This window comes from Copadichromis virginalis, linkage group LG14 (genome assembly GCF_057382275.1).
Source record: "Copadichromis virginalis isolate Kocher_CV1m ecotype Utaka linkage group LG14, C_Virginalis_male_GT1.1, whole genome shotgun sequence".
Taxonomy (NCBI): domain Eukaryota; kingdom Metazoa; phylum Chordata; class Actinopteri; order Cichliformes; family Cichlidae; genus Copadichromis; species Copadichromis virginalis.
Window position 1 is genome coordinate 8,803,665 of NC_140631.1, and position 27,732 is coordinate 8,831,396.

Here is a 27,732-nt window from a genome sequence, read left to right on the forward strand (position 1 = left end):
GATGAAAACCGTATTGTTCCTCCTGTATCTGAGGTTCGACCAACGGACAAACTCTCCTTTCCAGCACCCTGGCATAGACTTTCCCAGGGAGGCTGAGGAGTGTGATCCCCCTGTAGTTGGAACACACCCTCCGGTCCCTCTTCTTAAAGATGTGGACCACCACCCCGGTCTGCCAGTCCAGGGAAACTGCCCCTGATCTCCACGCAACATTGTAGAGGCATGTCAACAAGGACAGCCCTACAACATCCAGAGCCTTCAGGAACTCGGGGTGGACCTCATCCACACCAGGGGCTCTGCCACAGCTGTTTAACTGCCTCAGTGACCTCGCCCCCGGAAATTGGCGGGTCATCCCCCTCATCCCCAGACTCTGTTTCCTCCTCGGAAGACGTGTCAGTGGGATTAAGGAAGTCCTCGAAGTATTCCTTCCACCGCCCAACAATTTTCTTAGTCGAAGTCAGCAGCGTTCCGCGAGCACTATACACAGTGCAGGTAGAGCACCGCTTTCCCCTCCTGAGACGCCTGATGGTTTGCCAGAATCTCTTTGAGGCAGTCCAAAAGTCTTTTTCCATGGCCTCTCCAAACTCCTCCCACATCCGAGTTTTTTCTTTAGCCACTGCCCGAACCGCATTCCGCTTGGCCTGTCGGTACCTGTCAGCTGCCTCCGAAGTCCCACAGGCTAACCAAGCCCGATAGGACTCCTTCTTCAGCCTGATGGCTCCCTTCACCTCTGGTGTCCACCATTTGGTTTGGGAATAACCACCACGACAGGCACCAACCACCTTGCGGCTACAGCTCAGTGCAGCAGCTTCGGCAATGGAGATGCTGAACATGGTCCATTCGGACTCAATGTCCCCAGTCTCCCTCGGAATGCTGTTGAAGCTCTGCCGGAGGTGTGCGTTGAAGATCTCACTGACTGGGGCCTCTAGGCCTTCCCAGCACACCCTCACTACATGTTTAGGTGCACCAGGTCTGTCCAGCGTCCTCCCCTGCCACCTGATCCAACTCCCAGTAGGACGACAGACTCTCCAGGTGGAGCACCTTCCAGCACCCCACCCAGGTACTCTAAGAAGGCTGGGTACTCTGAACTGCCACTCGGCCCATAAGCGCAGATGACAGTCAGGACCCGTTTTCCTGACCCTAAGGCGCAGGGAGCAAACCCTCTCATCCACCGGGAAGAACCCCAACGTACAGGCAGCAAGCCGAGGGGATATTAGAATACCCACCCCAGTTCGCCGCCTCTCACCAGGGGCAACTCCAGACTGAGACAGAGTCCAGCCCCTCTCCAGGAGACTGGTTCCAGAGCCCAAGCCATGCGTAGAGGTGAGCCCGACTATATCTAGCCGGTACCTCTCAACCTCACGCACTAACTCAGGCTCCTTCCCCACCAGAGAGGTGACATTGCATGTCCCAATTGCCAGTCTTGGTAGCCGGTGATCAGTCTGCCAGGGCCTCCGCTTCTGGCTGCCCTCAATGCACCCGAACCCTACGGTGCCTCCTGCGGGTGGTGGACCTGCGGGAGGATGGGCCCATGTCCCCTTTTAGGGCTGTGCCCGGCCGGGCCCCATGTACTAAGGCCCAGCCACCAGACGCTCACCCTCGGGCACCCTCCCCAGGCTTGGCTCCAGAGCGTGGCCCCGGTAACCCTATCCCGGGCTGGGTAAACTGTTCCCTCGATGTTTTCCTCATAAGGGTCTTCTGAATCGCTCTTTGTCTGGTCCCTCACTCAGGGCCAATTTGCCATGGGAGACCCTACCAGGGGGCAAAAAGCCCCCGGACAACATAGCCCCTGGGATCCCTGGAACACACAAACCCCTCCACCACGATAAGGTAGCAATTCACGGAGAGGGACCTGACAAATGCAAGTTCTAAATAATTCCATTGACTAGTTTTTACCTTGCTGTTGTCTAACTTTGAGCTGTTTCCGTGACTATTTTTAGAGGTGTTTTGCTAAAAAAAAACAGCTCCTGGTGGAAATTGGGTTGATAAAGGTGCATTTACACAGGACTCACTGCTGGGTTAGACGTGTTATTTGAGGGAGCTGCAGAGCAAAGTGCGAAACTGAGTGTCTTTAAAATTTCCACCAGGATGTGTTGTGTCTCTGCCTCGTTTCTACATTATCTCAAGACCTTCAGCAGATGGATAACAGATCTAACCTGCACTTACACTCACTGCAGACCCACAGCAGGTTACAAACATGCAACTGATGTCTGTACTTTGATGAAATCTGTTTACAAGAAAGGTTTTTCATCATGTGGTCTTGATACAAAATGTAACAAGTTTTTTTCAATTCAGACACATGCTATCAGCCATTCCTCCACTGTGCTGTTCCTGTCTGCTGCTGCTGACTGGATGGCATTTCTCTGGGCAGTCGACACATTGCACACTGATCAGCGCACTGCATGAAATCACCTTAATGGTGCTACGAGTAACCCCAGCCCACTCTCTCTGTGGACCTAAGAAGAGTTGCGGGGGGGGGGGGCTTATGCAGCTAATAACTACCTATGGCTTAGTTAGTATACATTGTCTCTTGATGCACGAAAAATTAGCTGCTACCTGTAAGGCGATGTAAAACATTTATTCAGACATACAGCACAATTCAAATACTTCTGCTAATCCAGCCACTTACAACACTAATGCCAATTATATTTATAGGAAATCTGAAAGAGAGAACAAAAGGAAGAGGACAAGGATGGAAAAGGGGAGAGACTATGTTGGTGGTTGGTAGTGATGGTGGTGTGCGTTTGTGTGTGTCTGTTTGTATGTGTATATGTGTGTGTGTAAAAGAGGCCTAAGGCAGGACGCAAGCTTCACCATCGACTCCCACAGGGGGACACTAATGACACACATCCTGCTTCACAGTGCAGGAGAAGCTCCATGCATCACATCTGCTTCTTATTCTTGCCCTTGTTACACTCCCTTGTTCTCTTGCTTTCCTGCCCCACTATGTCTCTCACACACTCACACAGACGGTCTTAGATTGTGAAATAGGACAAAGGCAATTTGCAGATATTTTTCCCAGAGACACAGCAGTGCACCCTCTTTGACTTCCTGGTTGATAATAAATGAACGGTCGAATGTGTGGCTGTGGGTTGGCTGTACATCAATAATTCATGTGGGTGTTTATGTCGGAAATGCGATTTTGAACGCTTCAACAAGTCTGCATCCGTGTCAGAGTGTCTGGAGGTAAGGAAGACACACAGAAACAGAGATGTGCACAAAGGCTCCTCAATCACACTTTTGCTCTTCTTCTCATAGCATTATTTAAATGTGTTGCGTTCTGAAAAGATGACCTTCGTACGCTTACAATGATAGTAACGCGTATTAGCAACTCCTCCACTAGGAATGTCTATAGTAATATAATAATACAGTTTCTTTTCTTTTTTTGGTAATTGATCACCAGAAAAGAGCCCTTTAATGTTAATGCATGGAATGGGCACTGGGGCCTGACTACAACAGCCTAAAGAGTCATATCTCAGAGACTCTGAGATATGACTCTGAGGATCTGAGCCATCCACTATTTGACCTGGATGGCTTCATTTGGATACTGAGAAGGCTTAAATTTAGATTTTACAGTGTGTGGACACAGCTGTAACCATTTGTTTACTGCCAGGCCTCAATGGCGCAAATTGGACTAACCCAAACTGGACCTGTTGGTGTTGGTAGTTTTTAATAGAATTCTTTTTTTCATAGTTGTCTGCAAGCCCTTGCTATAACTACAAGCTCAGAGGTAGCACAATTTAAGAAAGTATGATGCAGACTGGAAATGGAGAATTCTTGGCTGCTAATTCAAAGGTTGAAGGTAGGCTACATCCCTCAATTTTATGGTGGCCCTGAGAGACCAAACGCAACTTAACAAAACACCAGCAAATGCTGCACAAATACACACAAAAATGGAAGAAGTGAGACAATAACATGATGGAACAGCTGTGGAAGTGGCAGAAAACAAAACATGCAAAGGATTGAGCCACACTTTTACAGAGGAGGATTAGTCAGTGTTGTGAGGGGAAAAAAAGATGGAAGGTAATGTGTGCTGTATTCACATTATTCATATAATACTGTAGATACGTTTGCTGTTAGTCGTTTACTGCAGCTCTCAATCACTTCCTTTGTATTTTGTTAGCTTTCATGGTGCTTTTTCTACTTCTGCTGTGTTTTGTGTGCTTTTGTAGTGTTTTTCTATTTGCTGGTGTTTTCTTAAGTTGCAATGCATTTGGGCTCCCAAGGCCACTCTTCCATTTCAATTCTGTGTGGCACTTTTTAGTTTCAGTATGATTCAGAGAGTAACTAGGTCCGTGTCACTGAGGCTTTATTCCCTTGAAATTACATCATTATTATGATTGTCACTTCAAAATAGTGGACAACTTAATGTCAACTGTTTAGTGGTCACATGTCACGTCTGCAAAACCTCAATGTTCTGTGCTAATTACCCCCGACACCAGACTTTCCCATAACTATGTCTTCATGTCACCATTCCAATGCACCAAAGGTTCCACTTTCCAGGTGAGTTACCCTAAAGTCAAGTCATTTAAATAATAAGCCTGCCTAGACTTTTGAAGCCATATGACAGCACAAGTGAATTTAGGTGTGCTATGGGTCAGAGTCTTACTTTAAGTACAGTTAAATTGTGAATAAAAGATAGAAAGAGTACACTGTACACAGCCAAGCTAGCTGCTGAGGTAAGCCACAGTGGTGCTTTGAGATAAATGCTAAAATATCATGCTAATATGAGACTAACAACTGAGCTGAGCCAAGTTAGCATACTGAGCTAAGTCAGCATGCTAACTTGGACATAGTGAAAATGCAAAAAAACTAAAAACCCCAAAAACAAAAAAACCCTGATGTTTGTTATTGTATGTTTATCATAAAGTAAATAATACAGGTAGCTATAAGCATATCTACATCCTCAAGCAAGCATAAATTTCTCATGAGAATCAAGCTGTTCAATGTTGAGGAGACATTGAAAGTGTTAATCATCCATATGGGCTTTATTTGTGCTGATGCTATGGCTAAATACCAATTACTGTGCTAGACAAAAATAATTTAAAACAAAGAAAACAAAAGAAAGCCACACTACCAAAGCATAAATCTGAAACAATTCCTGACCTCTGAGGCTGAGACTGGATACTCTGTGAGTGCTTCACTGGTTGGGATTTTATAAAAGAAGGTCAAAGCAAAAGCTCAAGGCTCTGTGCCAGTAGTCTAAATATCATGTTTAGGTCCCAAGCATAAGCATTCACTAAACAGTGTTGGTGGTGCTGAATACTTATGAAGTCAAGTGTTTCAGTTTTTATGTTGGTAATAAACTTGGATCACACTGACATTTGCATTGGGTCTGCTTTGATTCACATGAGAACTTTCAGGGGAGTGGGTACTTCTCTTGATAAGAACTAAATGTCTAATCTCCCGGGATGAGGCTGAAGACCATAAAAACTCATAAATCCATAAAACCAAATATTTAGTGTAGCTGACTTCCTGCCTTTCAGTTCACTGAAATGTATTTACAATGGTGTTAAATTGAGCATGCCAGATAAACAAAGAAGACAAACCCAGACCCTTGCCAGACACCTTGTGGGCCTATCAGGGCTGATACAGTGTCAATACATATACGTCATAAAGTCTTTACTTGTATTCCCCGTGGCCTTTGTTGGTGCTAATGTTGGTGTGATGAGTTGTCATTGCAGCTGTGAGCCTGCAGCGCTGCTGATAGCCCATGTTTGTGTGCGTGTGTTATGCTGGTGGACAGGGTTGATGATGCGGTGGAGGAAAAAAAGACACACACACACTCACATAAGAGCAAACTAAAAACTTGACATCTTTTCCCCTTCAGAGGAAAACCTTGGTGAATCATTGCTGCTGTCTGCTAGTGCTCCGTGTCAAATCACCACACGATAATGGAGGCTGATGGGTCTACAGATGCTGTCTGCGATCCCTCAGGTGGTCTGCTATGACCTTAAACCCCCACAACAATAAAAAAATATTAACAATAAATAAGGAAACAAATGGATTAAGGCTTGTTAGTTAGCTGATGGTAAAGGTTTGGGCATGGTCTGTGTTTAAACTAAGAAGCAGAATTGTGTTTACTGTGATAACCCCTGCTGTGTTTTTTTCAGAACTGTGGAGGTTTAACTAAGGATATGTGCAAAGGAGATGAGCTTCAGAGGCAACAATACACTTATTATCAGCCCTATTTTGCATTATTCTAATATTAATCAAGGCTTTCTAAAAATAGTGAGTATTTCTCCTCATTTCATCTCCATCATCCTTATTTGTTAGGAGCAACAACTACAACACTGCCCTCCATTGGTGAATCATTACAGTGCAAGAAAAAAAGACCTGAAGCTTGTGTTGGGTTCAAAAGCATTTATTCTTTCTGTACCACTACAAAGATTCAATTTTAAATTAAGCCTTACAGTGTGACAAATGCAAACCATATGTACAGTGCAGTGGTGTCATCAAGTAAACCTAACTCAAAGATTGTGTACAAAGCTACAATTACATCAGAGCTTTCACTATTTTTCAAGTGGGTTCCAGGTATACTTAAAAAACAAAACACCCCCCCCCCCCCCCCCCCCCCAAACTTAGGGTTGGGTGGGCCAGAAAGAAGCCAGGTTCAGTTTCAGACAAAATATTTTCCCCACAAGAAAAGTCATCTGTCTTCCACTCATCCCCCTGCAGCAGGGTGAGTCATCAGCCCAAACCAGTGCAGTGGAGCTCAGTGTGGCGTCAGAAGAGAGGGTGGGGAGCTCCAGCAGGGAGGCGTCACCACAAAGTGAAGAAAAAAAATCATGAATATACAGTAAAATCATAGAATATATGAGCAAATACTCTGATTTACTTGTATTGAGGATATCTGAGTTTGACATGAACAGAATTCACCACTTGGAAGTTCTTCCAACATATAACATGTAAAATGACATCTGAATCTCAGCTTGTAGTTTTAAATAAAAGCAGATATACATTTAAATATGTGGCCTAATGTGGTGTCTGTGTGTGGGTTCATGCTGCCGCTGGGCACTCACTCATAGCCGTGACACCCTCTAAGTGGTCTGAGAGCAAAATCTAAAACATTTCACACTCAGACTTCTTTGACAGTTCCCAGTCCCTTACTCATATCATGAATAATGGTGGCTTGGGTAGTTGATGTTGGGCTGTTTAAGGCTCCTCTGATAGTAAGACGTCAGAGGACATCCTGATCTTCTCTCATGGTGATGTTTCTTCTCTTTTGGAATGGGGGAGGTTCAGCCTGAATCATCCCCGCTGTTCTCGGTTCCTGGCTTCGCGCTCTCCTCCGGTCCCTCCGCCGGTCCCTCCGCCGTGCCGCTGTCGGACTCCTCTTCTATGGTGAGGCGCGTGTCCGCGGAGGAGCACAGGGAACTGATGCTGCTCTGCTCCGTGCACAGCACGCACGCCAGCGCGCTTTCATAATGAAGATTCCCAAAGTGGCCGCCGTGGTTGTTGTAGAAAGGCAGGGACACCTGCATCGAGCGCAGTCCCGAGGCCGCAGCGGGGCAGCTCAGGCTGTGCTTCTTTGGCAGTGCACCCCACTCCCGCTGTTCCTCCTCGTGCACCAGGCGCGTGAATATGTTCACCCTTCTTTTCTCCCTCCTCTTGGAGCGGAAGTAGCCTAGCATTATAGCACAGAGGAAGACTCCGTAGAAAGACATGACTATCAGTATGTAGAGGTACGCGTTCCCGTCGCTTTTGTCTTCTCCGGTGCTCTGCGCGTGCAGGACGAGGCGTTTTGGTGAAGCTGTGGAGTTTTCCGAGTGCTCCATTTTTAAGTGCAACTTTTGTATAGGGGACCTAAAAAAAAAAAGATTTCCATCCATAAATATAAGACTTTCTGTACACTTGACGCACGCCATACGCGCGTGTTTTACGCACAAGACAAAGTTTCTAAAGAGTGCCCCCCCCCCCCCCCCCCATAAATAGTTTTTAAACTTTTACAATTAAAATATCTTTCACGAGTTTATCTCCATCTTTAACATATGTAACTGTTAAAAAAAATTCTATCCTTTTCTCTCTTTTATTTTTTTTAACTCCAGTGTCCTGGGGCAAGAGGCGAGGTACCGATACAGGTCGCCAGTCTGAACCGGGGCCAACACTGAGAGACTGATAATCAATCACAGCTATAGGCGATTTAGAAAACGCTAATTGCTACCCTCTTCTATTCATGCACTGATTGCTTAAAAATATAGTTTTAAGGGTTTTTTGTTTGTTTGCTTTCAACATTTTGCTCATTTACTATATTTTAATTAAGGTTTTTGTGCATTTCCCTAAAGTTGAGCAAAAGTTACCAGCAGTCAAAAACAGATTTAGTCTCAAACTAAACATTAAGAAAAGTGTCAGGATTTGTAAACTCACCAAACTGAAGAGCGGTGTCTCATGTGGACCTTTTTACCACTTGTGTCTTCTTGCAGCTCTTCTGGAGTTTGGCAGAACTACTAAAAGTTAGAAGTTATTTATACCCTTTCCCTGGAGCGTCATCGTGAGTCACATGACGGGGACTGATTGTAAGATGAGCCCTCTGTATATGGAACCCTTGAGGGAGAATCTTGTGTTTAAAAAAAATGAAGTAAAGTACATCTCTGAATATTCTTCACACCTCTGGAGGATTCTTATGAAACTACCACATGCTCATGAGTACTTTAGATCTTATGAAGAATTACATCACATCTCCAGAGTCCAGGAGAAAGTGGCCCCTGGGAGGGCGTAATGGAAAAATACTTATAGACTGCAACTGTTTAGAAGCAGCTGATGAAAAGTGAATTAATCCTGGAGTCACTGCTCACACTCTCTGCTGTCAAAGTCTATTAGAGTCTATATCTTATCGGACCACTCTATTTTTCCATCAATCTTCTGGACCATTCCGAGGCAAAAACTGTTTTCCATTTCCTTGCAAATGAGCCTGAGGTCTATGGATAAAATTTTAAAGATGTGTTTGAATAATGTAGGGACTTCATTTCCAACACATCTGTGCTGACAAATATTCTGAGAACTCTAGTCTGACGGTGGTCTTTTGAATCTCCAGCAGAAGTATCAGTGTAACAATAAAATAATCAAAAAATCCATCCCAAATAAAAGTGTATCAGTGCTGTTAGCATGACAGTCTTACAATCAGAAGTATTTTAGTGTCCTAGCTGTTAAAGGAGCCACTAACTGATTTCAATCTAGTGGTTCACCTCATGGAACTCATGGAAGTTCTGCTGCAGACTTTGTTCTGTTCTTCTGTTGTTGTTCTAGCATAATTTCCACCTGTTGGACCTGGTTTAAAATGAGATAATCAGAGAGGCTGAGAAGGAAAACCATTTTAGCCGATGATAGAGGGTTGAAATGTAAATGCACTTCAGAAGACCAACACATTTTCTGTCTGTTGTTTTAGATATCAAATGTTCTCTTCAAAATCCAGGAGTAACCTTAAACATATATGTAAATAAATAAAAAGTTAATACTCAAGTGCAGTAACAGTTTTTATGTAGCAGAAGAAGACTATAAGTATAAAATATCAGTGTATTAGCAAAGCACTATTTTTACACCTTCAGCAGTTATTGCAGTATGCAGCAATAGAACTGTTAGTTTGGAGTTTTGTATCTGATCATTTTGATAGTGTAACTCTAATACTGACTGGCTCTTTGGTCTCTTCTTTGGTCTCCACCAGCCACTTAAAGGAAATAGCTCTACTTTATGTATCATGTATGAAAGAGAGCCAAGAGCATTAGGTTATTATGAGTTGTTATAAGGCAGAGAAGCGCTGCAGATTCATGTGAGATTCCCAAGATATTTAAAAGCTGGGGTTGAAAATTAAAGGTTTTGATAAAATGCCAAAAATTGCAGTTTTTCAAGTGGCCACTTGAGGCCAGCTCTAAAAGCACGTTAATCTGCACAGAACGTGATGTTCAAATGGGCAACTTTATACGAGAAATAACCATGATTATGGCATGGAGCAAAGACTAGTTTTGAGTTCTACAGATATTTTAGCCATTTCATAACAACTGCTGGTAAAACACAGAACAATGGTACAGTTGAAAAACACCTTAGTTCTTCAACACAGCCTGAACTAACTTCAGCTTTCTGTAATTTATTTGAGTAATCAGCAGGAATAGTGTCAAGGCTTCTTGACAGACATCTTGATCCCAAGAGGATCCCACACTGGTTCAGTGATGCTGAGGTCCGGGCTCTGAGGAGGGCTGTACCGGCTGATAGTGTTCCACTCTGGGCTTTGGTATGCTTTTATTGCATTGGCAGTTTGGGATCATTCCCATGCTGAAGCCGTTGCCAGTCACTGAGTCACTCTTCCACTGACATCATTTCTAAAAAGATTTCAGCGCAGATTTATCACACTAAAGAGGCAGGTGCTCTCAGGCCCATTGTCAGATACTTGATGGATTTTTTCTATTGATAACATAACTTTCAGATACTTTTAACATCTTTTTTTAGACCTGTCACTTCATTTGTCCTCACTTTAACGGTTTTCTCAAACTTTTTCAGGACACACTGCACACCATGTAGCAATGTGTCAGATTTTTTTTTAGCTAACAGCTCTGGAAATTACCTTATTGGTGCAAGGTACAAGGACTGAACTGAAAATGATTGAAAAGCAGCCAATGTCCAACGAAAAAAGTTGAAAGGCCCTCAGAAAGCTGGAGAACTTTTGCTCAAGACCTTTTTTTTTTTTTTTTAATAAATTCTAAGCACATCTGGCAAAACATGAAGAAATGGAGGGAGACTCTTTCGCACAGTAGAGTTCATTCTGCTTAACTCCCTTTCTGCAAAATTCTATTAAAATTACTATGTTCAAAGTAACAAAAATAAATAGGGCTCAGATAAAAGGCCTGACCCTCCAGAAAGCAAAGCTAACATAGATGTTAAAGATCATGAAGGTCCCCTTGCAGTTTTATCTTCCATGTGATGTGACTGACCTGCTGACTGTTTGTGTCATTTAATTTCAAGGGCGCCTTCATTTGTTTTAAAAACGTGGCATCCAAAGGAGATTTCACCAGACACAGCCAAGGATCAGTTTGCAAACACTCCAAAGTGACTCCTCAAAAATCCAATGACTGCTGAGCATTAATGGTTGAATTGAATTTAGTTCCAATTAATCATTAGCATTATTGAATCAGTGGAGGCTGATTTCACTCTGTAGCTGACGTTCAGGCAAAAATAAATGTCATCATTTCTCTGTTGTCTGGTGACACAGGCATCACCCCCACACCCAGTAAGGCTAATGTGCTCATTACAAAAGAATGATAGTGCTTAATACTTTCAATTTAATTAGTCAGACTTGGTGACCATAGCGGAAATAAAACGCACTTACAAGGAGACCAAAATAAATCTTTATTTACTTCATTGGAGAAGGCAAATTATGAATAAATAATTTTCATCACTAGGCTGGGCGATGTGTTACAGTGTTCAAACAGGCAAGCCAGTGAATCACAAATATTCATGTAGGTGGGCGTACAGCACATGTGCCCTTTTCACCAAATGCAATCATGGAAGACTTTGTTATATAATAATAAAAGAAGGAATAATAAAAATGACATATTCTTACACTTGCAACCTCGGTATAGAAAGACAACAACAGACAACAAAGCCCTACATAAAAGGTTTGGTCTAGTTCTCTAACGTGATTTTGGAATAAAGGTGGGAAGACACATGATGCCTCAACTAGTTCCCGTTCTAGCACACACTTTAAATTGCACCTGACAGGTTGATTATTTGGCAGGCTACTCAAGGTCCAGTGGCCCTGAGCTGCAAAATACACACAAAAACAAACACTTCACTTTAGGGAAAAGGTAGGCACAGTCTTTTAAGATTTTGAATGCTGGGTCCAAAGTCTCTCGCTAAATGTTGGTACTGTTCTTGTGTAAAATATAAACTGAGGGAATGAAAGAGGAGCCCTGAGGAGCCTAAGGGAATACTTTAACAAAGATATTCAAATGATGTACACGATATAGGCAAAGTAGAGGACCACATACACACCATGAAGCTCACAGTTTTTGTTCTGATGTTAATGCCACAGAAGGCTTAGGTTCCTGTCCTGCCTAAGTGCTTCCACTCTGTAGTAATACCACTTACAGCTGATTCTGGAATATCTCGGCTGAACTCTTCAGAATGGCCCATTTTCCCACAGATGCTTGTAAAAGCAGACTGCGTGGCTAGGTGCTTGATTTTATCCAACTGTGCCAATGGGACAGAAAACATGTGAATTAAAACATGTAGAGGTGTTGCCCAAAATTATACAAGGCAACTATTCTAAGAGTAGAATAGAAAATAACCTAAAACAGCCCTACACTATCACTTCTGTTTCCATAAAGGGAAATATTGTGTTTGCACGACAGAGCCATCGCATCATCAGATTAGCTCACGTGTATCTGGCGCATTCATCCAGTTGTGTCATTCACCAAGGCAGGCTCTCACTGCAGCAAAGGAGTGCAGCGAGTTACAAACCTGGTTTTTGATCATATAACTTCAGTTTAAACACAGCCGACACATTTGCTTCAGTGATGGAAATGTGTGAATAAGGAGGAACATCCGATCAGCCAAGATTGACAAAAAAGGCAAAAGGCTGTGAGGGTTGTGTACGTGAAGCTACACACTTGGCCATTCAAAAGACAACACGTATGACACAACTTTAAAGAGAATGACTGCAAGGTAGACAAAGTCAGACTTCCATAAATGTGCTTGTTCTCCAGCCCACACACACACACACACACACACTGATAAAGTTTTATTTAGATCCTCTCTGTAATCAACTGCCTTACTGGAGCAGATGCAATCTATTTTCATATTGCATTATGATTTATCAATACTACAATGATTACACAGTCATTTCATCTGTAATACAAGGAGTACCCACTGAAAAGTGTACTGTATCACTGTAGTGAATGTCTAAACATGCACTTTTGTTTCTTTTTCTTCAGTGTTTTAAAAGACCTATTAGTCACAATTTGGTAATTTTCTGAAACTAGAATCATTGTCGAAACATAAAAATCATCAGATCACATAACAGGATTTATCTTTGATTACCAACCTGTTTCATTGCACTCAAATGACTTTGTGCTTTTAGTTTCATAGTGTGCTGATGGGAGAGACGCCCCACGAGCGTGGGAGTCACAGTCTGACTGTGGGAGGGAGGCAAAATAAACCACTGACAGAACACTAAACAAGTTAAAGACAAGAAAAGAAAATTAACCATCTCCTGACCTGCAGGAAATTAGAAATTTGAAGTTAAAGTTTTAGAAGAAGATCAAAATGAACTGATTTTGACACATAATTCGAGACAGGTGAGTAAAAGGCACCGAGGCTACAAGCGACCTGAGCTTCTGCTGTGGCAACTCAGACAAGAGTTCAACAGACAACACCAGCTTACGCATGCTCTGTTTCATAACTCACATCTGGAACAATAAAGTCCTCTGGAATAGGGTCACACACCTGGATGGAAAAAAAGGGCACAAGGGATGTTTTCTTACAAAGACCTTCTCAGCCCGTCTTTTGCAACAAATTCAAGTAAAATCTGCTTCCTCTGTAAAACTGGTTTATCTGTGTTTCTGTGAGGTCCTTGAAACCACAAGATTTAGCACAGATTTATGTTGCTGTGGCTCTTTCACTGCAGACTAAAGGATGGGAGTTGGGGGTGTGGGAGTGTTTCAGAGTTAAGTATTGTTCTGGTCTCAGGTCTGTGCTGGTCCTGGCTGTCATTTTCCACCGTACATTCTCTCTATGTCATCCTGGTAATGTGTTTTCAGCTCCTTGCGTTTGAGCTTGAACGCATCAGTCACTAATCCTGTCTCAGGTGTCCACGGTTCTGGGCTCAGCCGGATCTTGCGGGGGATCTCAAAGCGTTCTAGCTGGGCTACAAAGGAAGAAGAAACATGAACTTGGTAAAACCTAGCTTGTGTCTGCAGCTCTGAGATGAAGCTTAACCCCTTCTCTGACTTTCTCACCTGCCAGTGCGGCCTCAGTAATGACCCTGAGGACGAGCTCCTCCACGGCTTTGCTGTTGCACAGCTCCTCCCATGACCCTCGGATACCGTACTGGTCAACCAGAGCCAACAGGTGCTTCTGATTGGGCACCACAAAGCCAATCACGTACGTCTCGTCACTGCAGAGCAGGAAGACGAGTCAAAGAGAAAGAAAAACAGAACAATTATTAGCTTAAACTGGTCTTCAGGATGTGGACGCTGGGCCGAATAAGGTAATGGAGCACCAGAGTGAGCAATCTTTGCAATCTTTTCGTCAGTGAGTGGCATATTTAGCCTTGTAAGGAGATGGAAAAACTACATGCTTGAGAGAGTGTGAACAGATTGCATGCTTCAAATCGCTTGACAAACAGCTGCACTGTGACCCAGAACTGAATAAATATTTCAGGCTGCAGAAACAGATCCAGGTTCTGAATCAGAAAAACAAAATGTTTTCGTGAATCTGTGGAAACACACAGAGCAGGAGGGCCTGCCACTTTTAGGGTACAAAATGAAGGTTTTTATTCCTACCGAATAATGAAAAACAGATTTGTTGTTATCTGAGCTTAATTCACTCTGCCTGTTTGTTATCTCGTGCAGGGCAGATACATGGAGCTTAATCAGAAAAATATTGCACCGCAGATCACCAGACAACCAAAACTTTAATAAATGGTCCATTCATCTTCTTCTGCTTGTCATTTGCTAGTTATTCGTCCATCACATAGCTAACACAGATATTCATGCTCACCCTTATACCTTACAACCAATTTAGAGCCTTTAGGCCACAGATGTGGGCCTGTGGGTGTCCTGTGGACTGCAGCTTCAGCAGAATGGATTTTTTTTTTGGTACATCTGCTGTTAATGAATAAGACTGAGACATGGTAACAACTTTGGCTATTTTTTGTGTTCCCTCAAGCCATTCCTGAGCAAATTGCATCCTGCTGGGTGGGACTGCTGTCATTGGGGAGTGCCTTTGGCATGAAGGGTTTGCTTTGACAGCCTCAGTTTGTTAAGGTGGGTCGATATGTCAAAGTAACATTCATACAGATGAGGACACAATTATTACCCACCAATTAAATTTAAAGTTTTTGTCAGAATTTAGTGTTGTTGTTGTTGTTTTTTAAACAGAGCAAAACATTTTTAATGTAACATTTCTTAGCATACCAGTTTTCTTTATAACATGTCAATTATTTCTGTTTGCACACAATAACAGACTCATTTAAGAAAAAACAAAAATGACCAATTATTATTAAATTAGTATCAATAAAGTTGTTATTATTATTATTATTAGTGCCCTGAACCCTTTTTTGAACCACAGAACAAACTAGTGCTGTGCAATGATGTGCTTAAACTTTTAATGCTAAAAGAAAAAACTTCTGCAGAAAGACAGACTGAAATATGCTAAGGAAACCTGCATACTAGAAGCACGTCCTTTGGTCAGATGAAGTGAAAGTAAAGCTCTTTGGCCACAGAGATGCTGCTTATATTTAGAGAAAGAAGGGAGAGGCGTACGAATCTGGAGGGGCTTGAGAGATTCTCCAAAGAAGAATGGGCTGGGATTGTTCAGGACACGAGTTTGACTTACTGAAAACTACAACAAAAGACTGCAGGCTATTATATAGCATAAAGAACACATAATTAACTATTAGCATCAATAATTTTGACCTTGGTAGTTTTTGTAAAATAATTTTGCTTGTAAGCACACAAAATAAAACCAGGATGTTTGGAAAGGCTGCGTAAGAAATTCCTTGTTCTTCTAACTGGAACTTGGGAAATACTCTTTTAAAAAAAGAAACTTTCATAGAGGAACTAATAATTCTGTCCTCATCTGTATCTGTGCCAGAGGGTCCTGAGAGTGGTTGTTCTTGATGATGTGAGTCGGGCTGTGAGCTGGAAAGCTGCGGCTGACTGAGGGTGTTTATAGCAGCAACTGGAGTTAATGAAAAGATGCTGTTGTTGTTAGTGTGTGTAGCTGGGAGTTGCAAAGCTTCAGCCAAGCAGTGTGTAAACAGCAACCGTGCGAGTTAATAAAAAGTTAATGCTGAAAAGCATGAAAATGTCATTAGGTCTGCCGTGGTATGTTCACAATTATAGATTATGGAAAGAAGCTAATGCGAGAGGTCTATTTTATAATTAAAAGTCAAACCAATACGACGATCTAAAAGAACAGGATCCACAGAGATAATAAAGGTTTCAGTGGATCTGTAAACTACTCTTATGAATATTTCACTGCCCCACTCCTCACACACCTGTTGGCATAGGCACAGATGTTATCGATCAGAGGGCAGTTCTTCAGCATGGCCTCCACCTTTCCCAGGGAAACGTACTCTCCTGCCTGCAGCTTCACCAAGTCTTTCTTACGATCTGGAAACACAGCAAAGGGAGCAGCCTGTAAAAAGTGTGTATGTCCATGCATATATGTGGATATATCTTAAAAAGAAAGGAGGAAGTGAGATAGAAGGATGCATTTTCTACTCAGCTGTGTGCATCTGAACAAAATGAACATCTTGCATCTGAACATCTTGATAAAAGAGGAAAGTAGGGGGCTGGGGCTGGCTCACTGAAGTAAACAGAAACGTGAAATCATACTAGGATGCGAAGTAAAATGTGATTTGTTAAAAGCTTTTCTGACACACTAAAAAATGGCAAGTGGAGATGAAAGGTTGTCTGGAACAAGACCAAGCATGAGAGTCACAACATGGGCAACAGCATGAGAATGTGAGCTTCAGACTTAGTGACGATAAAAACCAGGATAAGACCTTCTCGTTCTACACACTCCACCCACACACACACCTCCTCATGCCTCCTCACCAATGATCTTGAGACAGCCGTCTTCCTGAAACTCTCCAATGTCGCCTGTACTGAACCAACGCTGGCCGTTCTCGTCTACAAAGAAGTCCTCTTGGTTTTTCGCATCCTTCTTGTAGTATCCCATCGTTACGTTGGGCCCACCAATGAGAATCTCTCCCCTGGGATAAGGCTTGTCAGTGCTACGGTACCCACCTAAAAGCATCAGCAGATTAGAAATGAAAAAACATTTATTGGACTGAATCTGCTACATCATAACACTGCTGAGAAACAAAAAACCCCCAAAAATCAGATGGTATGTTTACTTAAAATTCTATTTTTACTCTGCAAGGAATAAACTCAACTCGATAAGTATCAAAACTTCAACAGAGTGCAATGAAAGTGAGTTATGATTCCTTACGTAAAAAGTGGAGAGACCAGTGCTGTCCTTACAAGGTTACAGAGCAATGCTCAAAGTCCCACCAGGCAGGGAAATGTGAAAGAAAGTGTTGGATCAAGTGCGTATGTGTGTAAAAGATGACCCATAAAGAAACAAAACATGCAGACTGATGTTTTTTTGAATATGAATGCAAATGACTGTGTTTATACCATCATAAAATGTGTGTGTATATGTGCGTAGTGCCTCTCCCAGTCTCACTCACCCTCCACCCAGTCTTTAAGCTTGATCTCACAGCACACCAGTGGTCCTCCCACTCTCCCAGTGCTGTAATCCCACACTAGAACAGACAACACACATAGACACACGCACATATCAGGGAGCACACTAGCATCAAGGCACAACATTTATTGCCATAGCAACACGACCTGACTTGCTCCCTCGCCATGGAAACCCCATCCCTAAGGAGTGTTCGCAACTCAGTGTTTTCCTGACTCAGATGACCACAGTGGATTTGATGGGTCTGTTGGTCTGGTCTGCCTGGGAAAGGCTGATAGGGTTTCTTACATTTCGCAAATGCTTTGGCAGTGGAACAGATAGATTAATTCATATCTGATTATTGGGACAGACATTGGCACCGTAGTTATGTGAAACATTCTTGGTCTTCATGTTTATGAGGGAATGGAGACTATCATTCTTTCTTCTGTTTTCTTTTACAAAACTCATAAAATTTCATATTCATTTCTTTTTCTCTTTCCTTTTTTTTTAAAAAACTTGATAGGGTCTCAGTGTAGCGTGACTTATTGCTAATGTTGATTTTTCCACACCACTCTGCTGAAAACAGATAATATACTCCCTTTTTTTGTTTACTGCAACCCACGCACTGTATATCTACTAATTATTTTCCTCTTATCCATTTTCCCATCCTGGCTATAAGGCCTCTGTCCCTCTTTGTGTTCTCCCCCTGTTTTTATCTCTGCTTTCAGGCTGTTGAAGTTGACGGGAATTTCATGGGGAAAAACCACAAAATAGGAGGGTGCCAGGATTTGATTGGAAAAATATGGGAAAATTGAGAAAAAACTGGTAGTAAGTATATTTTTATGTTACGTGCCTGGGCTCTATAGATGTAAATTAGCAGCTTTACTAAAGCCCAGCATGTTTACATCTTATATATTCACATTGATATCCAGTAATATGGAATGTCCCTGTTAAATAAACAAATAAACACAACAAGCTAGCAATTTTGCCTGAAAAAATGTGATTTGTGAAATTCTAAGGATGCCTAAAATATTGGCAATATCCCATTTTTATTCTTACATATCATGATAAAATCAGCAATAAAGTGTAATACTGTACATAAACAGTGTCTGTCCCTCTGTTTGTCTGTCTTCCACTGCACACAGACTAAGCATAACGTAACAGTGGTTTGGAGTGTCGCTTCCAGCTGTTTATGAAGCGGGGGTCCTGTCTGTGACTTTATTAAATGCCCTGCAGATTTACAGGGTAACCTGCAGTAGCGCTGCCCATTTCGGTATCCATAAAGCACAATAGTAAAATGTGACCTTAAAATTATTTCTCCCTCTATGTTCACTAAAGGAGGTCTGTAGCTTTAGCTTTGCTGAGATTTTTAGGTACACCTAGCAGTAGCTACTACAGTCTACTACCATTGTAGTGAGGCATTTCCCTTGTTTAGTCTAGCCTCGTTTATAAAAATAGGGTCAGCAGAATAATAGGCACAACTGTGAGTGTGTCACAATGATACCAATACACTTGGTGATCATACAGCTGAATCAAAGCATGTGTAAAACAGTTAAAAAAAACAGGACTGTACTGGACTGAATTAGTTAAACTGGTTGAAGCTAATAAACTCACAAGTGAGTGTATTTTTTTCATTTGCACAAGACAGATGGGAACTGTGATCTGACTGATTGTTGCCAAATAGGATACAGGAATTTTACACTGAATGTGTTCAGCTCACATTAAAAATACTGATGACCGGCAGTGCTAACACTCAGACTCTGAGTAGCTACACCTGTGGTATGAATATTAAAGTCCTTGGTTATTTTCAGAAAACTTGACCTCTGACCTTGACATGGGTTGAGGTCACAGAGATTTGAACTCATCTGAGATTTTTAACAGATGCGCCTTTGGTATAAGCTAGAAAAATTACATCCGCTCACTCTCGATTGATCAATTTTCATATTCATCAACTTGGGTGTCCATCCCATCCGCTCACTAGGTGGGGTGATGACAATACATCATCAGCCTTTTAGGGCTGAGGGGTAAAAATTAATGACATAAAATGTTTTCGTTTTTCTAATTTGTGAGTGGTTTGAAATTTTACACATTTCAAACTAAAATAATTTCACACATTACAAATCTTACAGTAGGCATGCCTACTGTAAGATTTCCATTCATGCTCACACTCGCTAATGGTTCCAGCTCCACAGGTCTCCGTCAGGCCGTATCCTTGACCCACTGGGCAGCAGAAACACACATTCATGAAACGCTGCGTGGCTGCTGAGAGTGGCGCTCCACCTGAAAGCAACACCCGTGTCCGTCCTCCTAGCAGAGAGCGGACTTTCCTGAACACCAGTCTGGATGAACAAAGGAGGAAATACATGAAGAAATTATGACTTTTAAATATTCCTTGAGAGTCCAAGCTGCAAATGCAACAGTAATTGGTGATATAAGTCTCCATACCTGTCACACAGTGGTGTGCTGTATCCTTTGGCGAGCTGCTCCAGTTTGTAGTTGTATGCCAGAATGAAGAGTGTTCGCTGAACACAGTTCATCTCCTCGACCTTTGTCATCACGTTCTTATAGATACGGTCCATGATCTCCTGAAGTCAGGAGGCGGGACAGGGTGAAAAGAAAAAGAGCATTATTATGTAAAAGGTAACAATAAGAGCAACAGTTAAGACTGATACAGATACAGAGAAAAGACTAAAATGATGGTTAAGAAATGTAATTTTTATAGTTAATCTATAAGTGAACTTACAGCTGTGGTGATTATTAAAGGTGATTATACTGGAGTCAGAGCAATGAAGAGTAGTATGTATCTGAACTCTGGCACGAAGCAGAACTTGAGCAATGCTGGATTTTAGAGACCAGTGCAAGTTTATATGGTGCAAAAAGATCGCAATATAAATATCTAAGCCAATATTTTTTTTTCTTAGAAACATTTGGTAAATAAATCAATGAGAGTTTATTAAAGTTTTTTTGAAAGCACGGAAAAGAATCCAGCCATTGTAAGTTGGAGCACACTCTGCTGGACAGACTATGCGATGACACCGGTTCTAATGTTACCCTAAGCATGTTTTTTCAGCATCAATGTGCAGAAATGTTTGACATCTAAACCAACATATACACTGATAGCAATATCCCTGTCACAGGACGACAATAGGAGTTAACCTTCATGTTGGGTGGGCTTAGACATATGGTCCCTGCTTTGGAGGTTTTTAAAAAAGACTAAACACTAATGTGTTCAAAACCCCCAAATCTCATATTTAAGAAACTTTATAAAACAAAAGAAAAGATCAACACAAGCACACATGCACGTGTGCTCTTCAATTCTGGTTTCATAACTATAAGGCTCCCCAATGGATATCTAATGTGTTTCTAATTTCTATGTGACCTACAAAACTAAAAAAACAAACAAAACAAAAGCAAACCAGAAGAAGGAATCTCTCTTTGGAATAAACAAAACCATGTGGTAAACCCACTACTAACTGTGGCCCTAAACATTAGATTGTTTTTTTTATATTTATTTTTTGACATTTAGCCTTTGTTGGATAGGAAGGTAGGGGGACAACACACAAGATTGGAGCAGACTCAAACCCAGGCCCCTGCAGTGGCAGCAGCTCAACCAGGTGAGCTAAAGCAGCTCCTTCTGAGCTCCTTTGTTTAAAGTATAACAATATGCCAGATAAGCGACAAAGCAAAACATTTAGGACTTCCTTGGAACAGCTTTCACTGATACATTACAGGAGAATAATCACCAGAATGAGCATCTGTATTCATCTCTATTCTGATTAACACTAAGTTTCAGCTGAAGTACTTTCTGAGCACCAAACAACAGACAGACTTAGAAATGAGCTGGTGAACATTAAGCAGCAGAGGATGCAGATATTTTTCCACAGGAGTCCAAGAACAGACTAAAAAAAAGGAAGTATCACATTTCAATCTGCCTGGTGGCCAGAAACTTGGAGGTCCTAGTGAATGCACATGTTTCTCTGTTAATACTGGGTAACTAAGCCACTGTCAGTCATATCAGCTCAAACTATCTTCTTTCCAATGCCCAAAATGCCTTAGCCCAACATTCACAACAAATATCTTCTTTGCTAAAAATGGGCTGAAGTGGTACTAGGAACATGACGGTACAAGGAAGAGCAATGTCAATCATGGGAAGTGGTATCAATTTGTATTACCAAAGGGACTGTGGTGCAGAGAACAGAAACCCACAGATCAAGAGCACTTCATCATGTACATCAGTGTCGACAAAAGGCTGGACATGGTGAAATGGGGAAAGGGCACAAACAAACCCCCCTCCCACCAAAAAAACAATAAAAACCAGCTGGTCCTGTTGGGTTTGTGCATGTGTGTGTACGTGTGTGCATGAAGCAGTGAGAGAGGAAGTCGACACAGGATCCATGCAGCCGCCTGCTGTCATATCACAGCAAACAATTTGTATGTGTGTGCGTGTCGTGGGGATAACCACATGGGGCTTTCTCACGTTCTGTTTACAGCTGTGAATGGTTCCAGAAACTGGGGCCCTCTGGCCTTTACACTACGACCACTGGGAGATTGGGAGGGGGGGGGGGGGTGTCTCCATGTGAGTGAGAGGGAGAGAAGAGTGCATCCTGTATTGAATACAACTAGCTTGTTAGATGACATTCATTTTCAGGCGTCTTCAGTATTGGCAATGGTCACAGTCAAACAACAAGATATGGGAAAACAAAATCCTGAATGGAGGAAAAGTACCGAGACTATCACTTTATCAATGTGTCTGCAGTCTGTTGACTTTTGAACAACAGGTAGGTTAGCAAATGTAACTTTTCATCCTAATAATACAGTTAAAACAATTTACATGTAAATACAATGTGAACTTGGGCATCAAACTGGTAAAGTTTTTAAAAAAAGGATAAGAACTTTGAGGCCACAATGTACACAGATTTGCTCATTATGGAATGTCATATTAATTTGGAGCTTTTAATGCTTTCTTTTTTTTCTGTTCTTTTTCCAGACATCTTTAATGAGGCAAAGAAAAGAAAAAAGGAATTGGCTGCATAAGTTTGAATTTCTCTTGGTTTTTCTCAAATTCTCTACACGGAATCAAAAGATTGCATAGATTGCTGTCCATGTATGATTGTAACAGGCAGTTTCTCTTTGCCAGCATAAAATTAATTTATTTCACAACACTCTTTCACTCACGCATTTCCGTCTGGGATTAATAAAGTTCTGATTCTGATTAGATGCCTTCTGGAGAGATGTTTTATGGTGAGACAAGATAAAGACTTGGCTATGTGGCCACAATGATAAGAGATATGTGGAGGGGTAAAGGGTTTTCAGTGAGAAGCTCAACTTCTGAAAAACAACCCCACACCATAATCGCCCTTCCACCAAACTTGTACACTTTACCGTTCTCCTGGCAACCACCAAAACCAGACTCGTTCATTGGATTGAGAGACCGAGAGGCGTAATTCATCACTCCAGACAACAGTGGTGGCGTGCTTTACACCACTGCATCCAACGCTTTGCATTGTAATTGGTGATATAAGACTTGCAGGCAGCAGCTCAGACATTAAAACCCATTCCATGAAGCTCTCTACACGCCGTTCTTGAGGTAATTAGGAAACCACATGAAGTTTGAAGGTTTGTTGCTAACATCGCTCTGTGATTTTACTTGGCCTACCACTTCATGGCTGAGTGATTCTTGATACCAGTTGCTTCCACTTTGTTATTAACCCACTGCACAAAGTGATGTTGGAGTGACATCTTTTATAAGTCATTTTTGGACCTCCAATTTTGGCCCACTGAAGGGGCTGTTTTGTAACACCAGGCATTCACAATGAAACAGGATACTTGATACTTAATGCAAATGCTCTTTTAAACTTATAAAACACACTGTTTCATAAGTTTAAGAGCAAAAGGAATTTAAACATTTTCTAAATACTCTAACCATTACTATTTTACATAGATTTCAACATATTTAATATTTCAACACATTTCAATAAATGACAGTTTTAACCTGGTTACAAACAAATGAGTTGATTAACTAAAATACTATCTATATTGGGACCGACAGACCCAATATAGACATGATCACACATCCACCAATCAGTGTTTAGCGGGAACACCTACAGCTGACTGTCGAACATTTAGTAGCAAGAAAATGTCACAACTGGACTTGTTACACAGGTGGTATCCTATCACTGTACCACGCTGGACTTGACTGAGCTCCTGAGAGCGAGCTGTTCTTTCACAAATGTTTGTAGAAGCAGTCTGCATGTAGAAGTGCTTGATTTTATTTACCTGTGACTAGAATATCTGAATTCAATGATTTGGATGTGTGAGTGAAGACATTTGGCAACATGTTGTACAAGTTTCCATCCTAGAAAAAGAGCAATGAAGAAATAATTAAAAGCCCCCAAATTACCACGACCTTTATGCCCATGTTGAGTGGATGTAAACCTCTGACCACAACTGTATGTGTCCACTTCTATTGACTACTTGAAGAAATAACATTTATCATACTATGGCTGTAGATATAGCTGTTATAGCTTTCTGAATTGAAGCATGGATTGGACTTTAAAGTATTCCAAAAATACTACAGCCTCCAAAACACAATTTCAGTATATGAATTTTGTAGAATGTCCCGGGAAGAGACACGTATCCTTTTGGAGTTGTGTCAGGATGAGCATCAAGCATAAAACTCTTCCAAATCAAGCATGTGGCGCTACCCGCTGTGACAACTTGTGAATAAGGACGTGGTTGTAGAATGGGGGAAAATTAAGATACTGCAAGCTGGAAAATGCAAACTAAAAGACACTTTAACAGTAAAATATAATATAATTAAGACTTCTTTTGGACCTGTAGACACCCTGTTTCTCCAACACGACTGAACAGAGTGCTAAATTTTGTTGAGTATTTGTATGAATATCTCTCTGCAGCAAAGCACAATAAAACTACAACCAGAAGAACCTTCAAAAGCGTGAACACTTGGATTCGTTTGAAGTCATGTTTCAGGCCACAGTCTGAATTTTAGTCCATCATATACCATCATTTTTTCCCCCTTTTAATAATAATCACTTCATACACATCATACATCTACCAAGTAGCTACTAAATGTGGTTTTTGGTTTAGAGCAAATGGGGGTGGGGGGTAGGTTTTTGGACTCTTTCACTTAAAACAGCCATCTGCAGCATTTCTACCAAACCAAAAGTTGAATGTTGTAAAAGGAAAGTGAAAAGACTGAAACAAACAACTTGTAGCTACAAATGACCTAATTTCACATTAAAGTTTTTTGCATTAACTGTGTAAAATGTTAAAAATGTCCACGTGATTAGAGCAGCTTAAATTCTGACATATTCTGACTACCTTGGGGTGTTCTTTAATAAACAAACTGTAAAAAAAATTTAAGCAAAGCCCATCTCGGAGTCCTTACTGCTGAAATGGATTAATTAGTAAAATTTACTTCAAAGACAAGCTGCACTAGGTAACCACAAATATTCAACTTAGACCCCTGGGAATCAAACATTGTCTGGTGATTAAATGCAGCATTGACCATTGGTAGGATGTATTTACGTCAGACCAAGATCCAGCAGATCCAAGACTGCTGGACTCTATCACTGCTATTCCATGAGTAAACCTTGTGCACAGGCCTCAAACGCAAGCCAGCAGCATTGTTTGACATACAGACTCAAGTCGAGTGAGTCAGTGAGTGATACTGTTATTGTTAATGGTAATGGTTCTCTAACACTATGCTGGACAGTGCATTAAGCCATACCGGGACCGCTGCCATCAGAGTGGGCTGGAGCATACTGGTGTCTCCTTTGCTTCCTTTCTTGATCTTTGTTGACTTAGGGTGGGAGAAAGAAACATCAATTGATAATTTAAATTATTACATTTGTAATTAGCTGTTACCTCATTTTTGGGGTTTGTTTTGCACATATTCGGACTGAAATGATGTCTAAAAATCTACTAGATCCAGCTATATACTGTCATGAAAAAGTAAAAGTATCCCCTCTGTCCACTTTAAGGTTGTTTTTGTATCAGTACATAACAGAAAAATAATCTGATGCTTAGCGGGATCTAAAATTATTTAAATACAACCTCAGATGAATATGTTATATTGGTTCATTATTTATTTAACAAAAAGTATGCCCCTGCTGTTTCCACAGGAATTCAGAGGGTAAATAGCAAGCATGTCCTGCAAATCAAACACATGCTTAGAACTGATCATCTGCAAGTGTGAGCACCTCTATAAAACCAGAAGTTTTGGTAGTTTGCTGGTCTCGAGTATCCACATGAGTGTTGACAGATGCAGTGGAGGAAAGACATCAGAAATGATCTTAGAAGAGTAATTGTTGGTGCTCATCAGTCTGAGAAGGGTTATCAGGTCATCTCCAAACTATTTGAAGTCCATCATTCTGCAGCGAGAAAGATTATTCACAAGTGGAAAACATTCAAGACAGCTGTCCATCTTCCCAGGAGTGGACGTCCCAGCAAATTCACCCCAAGGTCAGACAGAGCAATCCTCAGAGAAACTGCAAAAAACCCAAGAGCTAAATCTCAGACTCTACAGGCCTTTAACCCTTAAACTTCAGGTCAGTATAATTAGAAAGAGAAGTATTTTTTATTTGGAAGGGTTGTCAGGAGAAAGCCTCGCAACTAAACTTCCGCAACAATGTCCTTTGGACAGATGAGACCAAAGTGGAGATGTCTGGCCATACACAGCACAATCACCTTATATTAACTTTATACCAACTGTATAAGGCTTCATGATTTGGGCTTGTTTTTAAGCCACATGACCTGGGCACTCCTTGGATACCAAAGTATTCTACAGCCCTGTGTGAGGCCATCTGTTCTACAATTAAAGCGTGGCTGAAATTGGATCATGCAAAAGGATAATGATCCTAATTTCAGCAGCAAATCTACAAAAAATGGCTGAAAAGAGAAAGAAATCAAGGTGCTGCATTGGTCCAGTCAAAGTCCAGACCTCAGCCTGACTGAAATGCTATGGCTAAGAGACCGGCGCATAAAGGTATCACAAACCTCAATGAACTGAAGCACGACTGTAAAGAAGAGTGGGCCGAAATTCCTCCACAATGATGTGAGAGACTGATAAAGTCATACAGGATGTTACTGTTTCTAAACGAGGTTCTACAAGCTGCTGAATCATGATGTATCCTTAGTTTTTCACACAATGCTTCTACATGTTGGCTTAGTTTTTGTTGTTGAATGAATAATGAGACAGTGTAATATGTCGTGTGTTCTTATTCATCTGATGTGGTGTTTAAATAGTTTCAGAACATGGTAAAGATGTCCTGATATATAAAATCATAGAACAAACAAAGGGTGTACTTTCTTTTTTCACCACAATATATTGAATATAAGATACATGAAAGTCAACCCTAAAACCAGAATGCACTTCAGATGATACAGATGAGAGGTTTTACCTGGTCAGCAAGAGTCTGAGGCGATGAATAGCCAATCCTACAGCCATGAGACACACATACGAGCTCTGCACTGAGCTCCAGTACATGGGCAAGAGGCAGGTAGCCGATGTAGGTGTCTTCTTCACTAAAAACACACGCAGACTTCAAAACCCCCGATTTGATGTGGGCTATTAAATGTTTGAGACTACCGCGGACATGAAGGTCTTAGGGTCATCCCATCTCCAGTCAGACAATTTCTAGAAGGCTTCCTGCTTCACCTTTCCCAATTTGCGTAAAAACTTTACCTTTATATATAAAACACTTTTTAAGATATATATGCATATATTTTTTATTTTTTGTATTGTTCAAACATTGCCACAGATTTCAATGTGCAAGGCAAACTGCATGAAAGTGGGTCAATGGTGTTTGGAAAAAATAATTATTTGAAAAGGTATTTGCTAAAAAAAACTGAAATTAACAGCAATCATTACAGTCTGTATATTCAATTCGAATTTGGTTGGTTGATTTGAGACAGAATGACCCTTTAGTGAAATTAATCAGTCGTTTATTTCATCAAGCTGAATCAGTACTAAGACAAACTATTGCAAGTTATACATTAGTCATATTTTCAAGATATATACTGTTTATGAGCTACATTTCCTTTGAGTTCACCTACTGAAAACATATTCATCTCAACTCAAGTAACAACCAAATTTTGGGGAAATTTCCATTTTAGTGGACATGTTGTACATTCAAGCCATGAATGAGGGGGAGATTTACATAGCCGTGTTACTTAATCCACAAAGGAAAGCCAACATTTTCATAAGATCGACTGAGACTGTCACAACTAAACCCCTTTAACCTCCATCCATCTCACCCTGACTCCTTTTCTCCCACATTGTTCCTCTACTCATACTAAACTCCCTCCCTT

At 41.3% G+C, this 27,732-nt stretch overlaps 2 protein-coding genes across 2 annotated transcripts in view; both read right to left on the bottom strand.

Moving 5' to 3' along the window:
* Positions 1-6,340: 6,340 nt before the first annotated feature.
* On the bottom strand, positions 6,341-8,424 carry kcne4 (potassium voltage-gated channel, Isk-related family, member 4). The gene is made up of 2 exons (XM_085478779.1): positions 8,365-8,424; positions 6,341-7,803 (listed from the first exon to the last, which is right to left on the bottom strand). Exons 1-2 carry the CDS (start codon positions 8,385-8,387, stop codon positions 7,239-7,241), a joined length of 588 nt encoding a protein of 195 aa, XP_085334905.1. The 5' UTR covers positions 8,388-8,424; the 3' UTR covers positions 6,341-7,238.
* A 2,893-nt stretch (positions 8,425-11,317) lies between these two features.
* The window catches only part of acsl3a (acyl-CoA synthetase long chain family member 3a), a 41,517-nt gene continuing 25,102 nt past the window's right edge, over positions 11,318-27,732 (bottom strand). The window contains exons 7-15 of the mRNA XM_085479208.1: positions 26,823-26,946; positions 25,151-25,222; positions 19,846-19,985; positions 19,567-19,739; positions 17,408-17,482; positions 16,770-16,961; positions 16,208-16,322; positions 13,944-14,101; positions 11,318-13,852 (exon numbers count right to left, since the gene is read on the bottom strand). Coding sequence (XP_085335334.1) covers positions 13,695-13,852; positions 13,944-14,101; positions 16,208-16,322; positions 16,770-16,961; positions 17,408-17,482; positions 19,567-19,739; positions 19,846-19,985; positions 25,151-25,222; positions 26,823-26,946 — 1,207 coding nt within the window. The 3' untranslated portion in view covers positions 11,318-13,694. The remainder of the gene's footprint in view (positions 13,853-13,943; positions 14,102-16,207; positions 16,323-16,769; positions 16,962-17,407; positions 17,483-19,566; positions 19,740-19,845; positions 19,986-25,150; positions 25,223-26,822; positions 26,947-27,732) is intronic.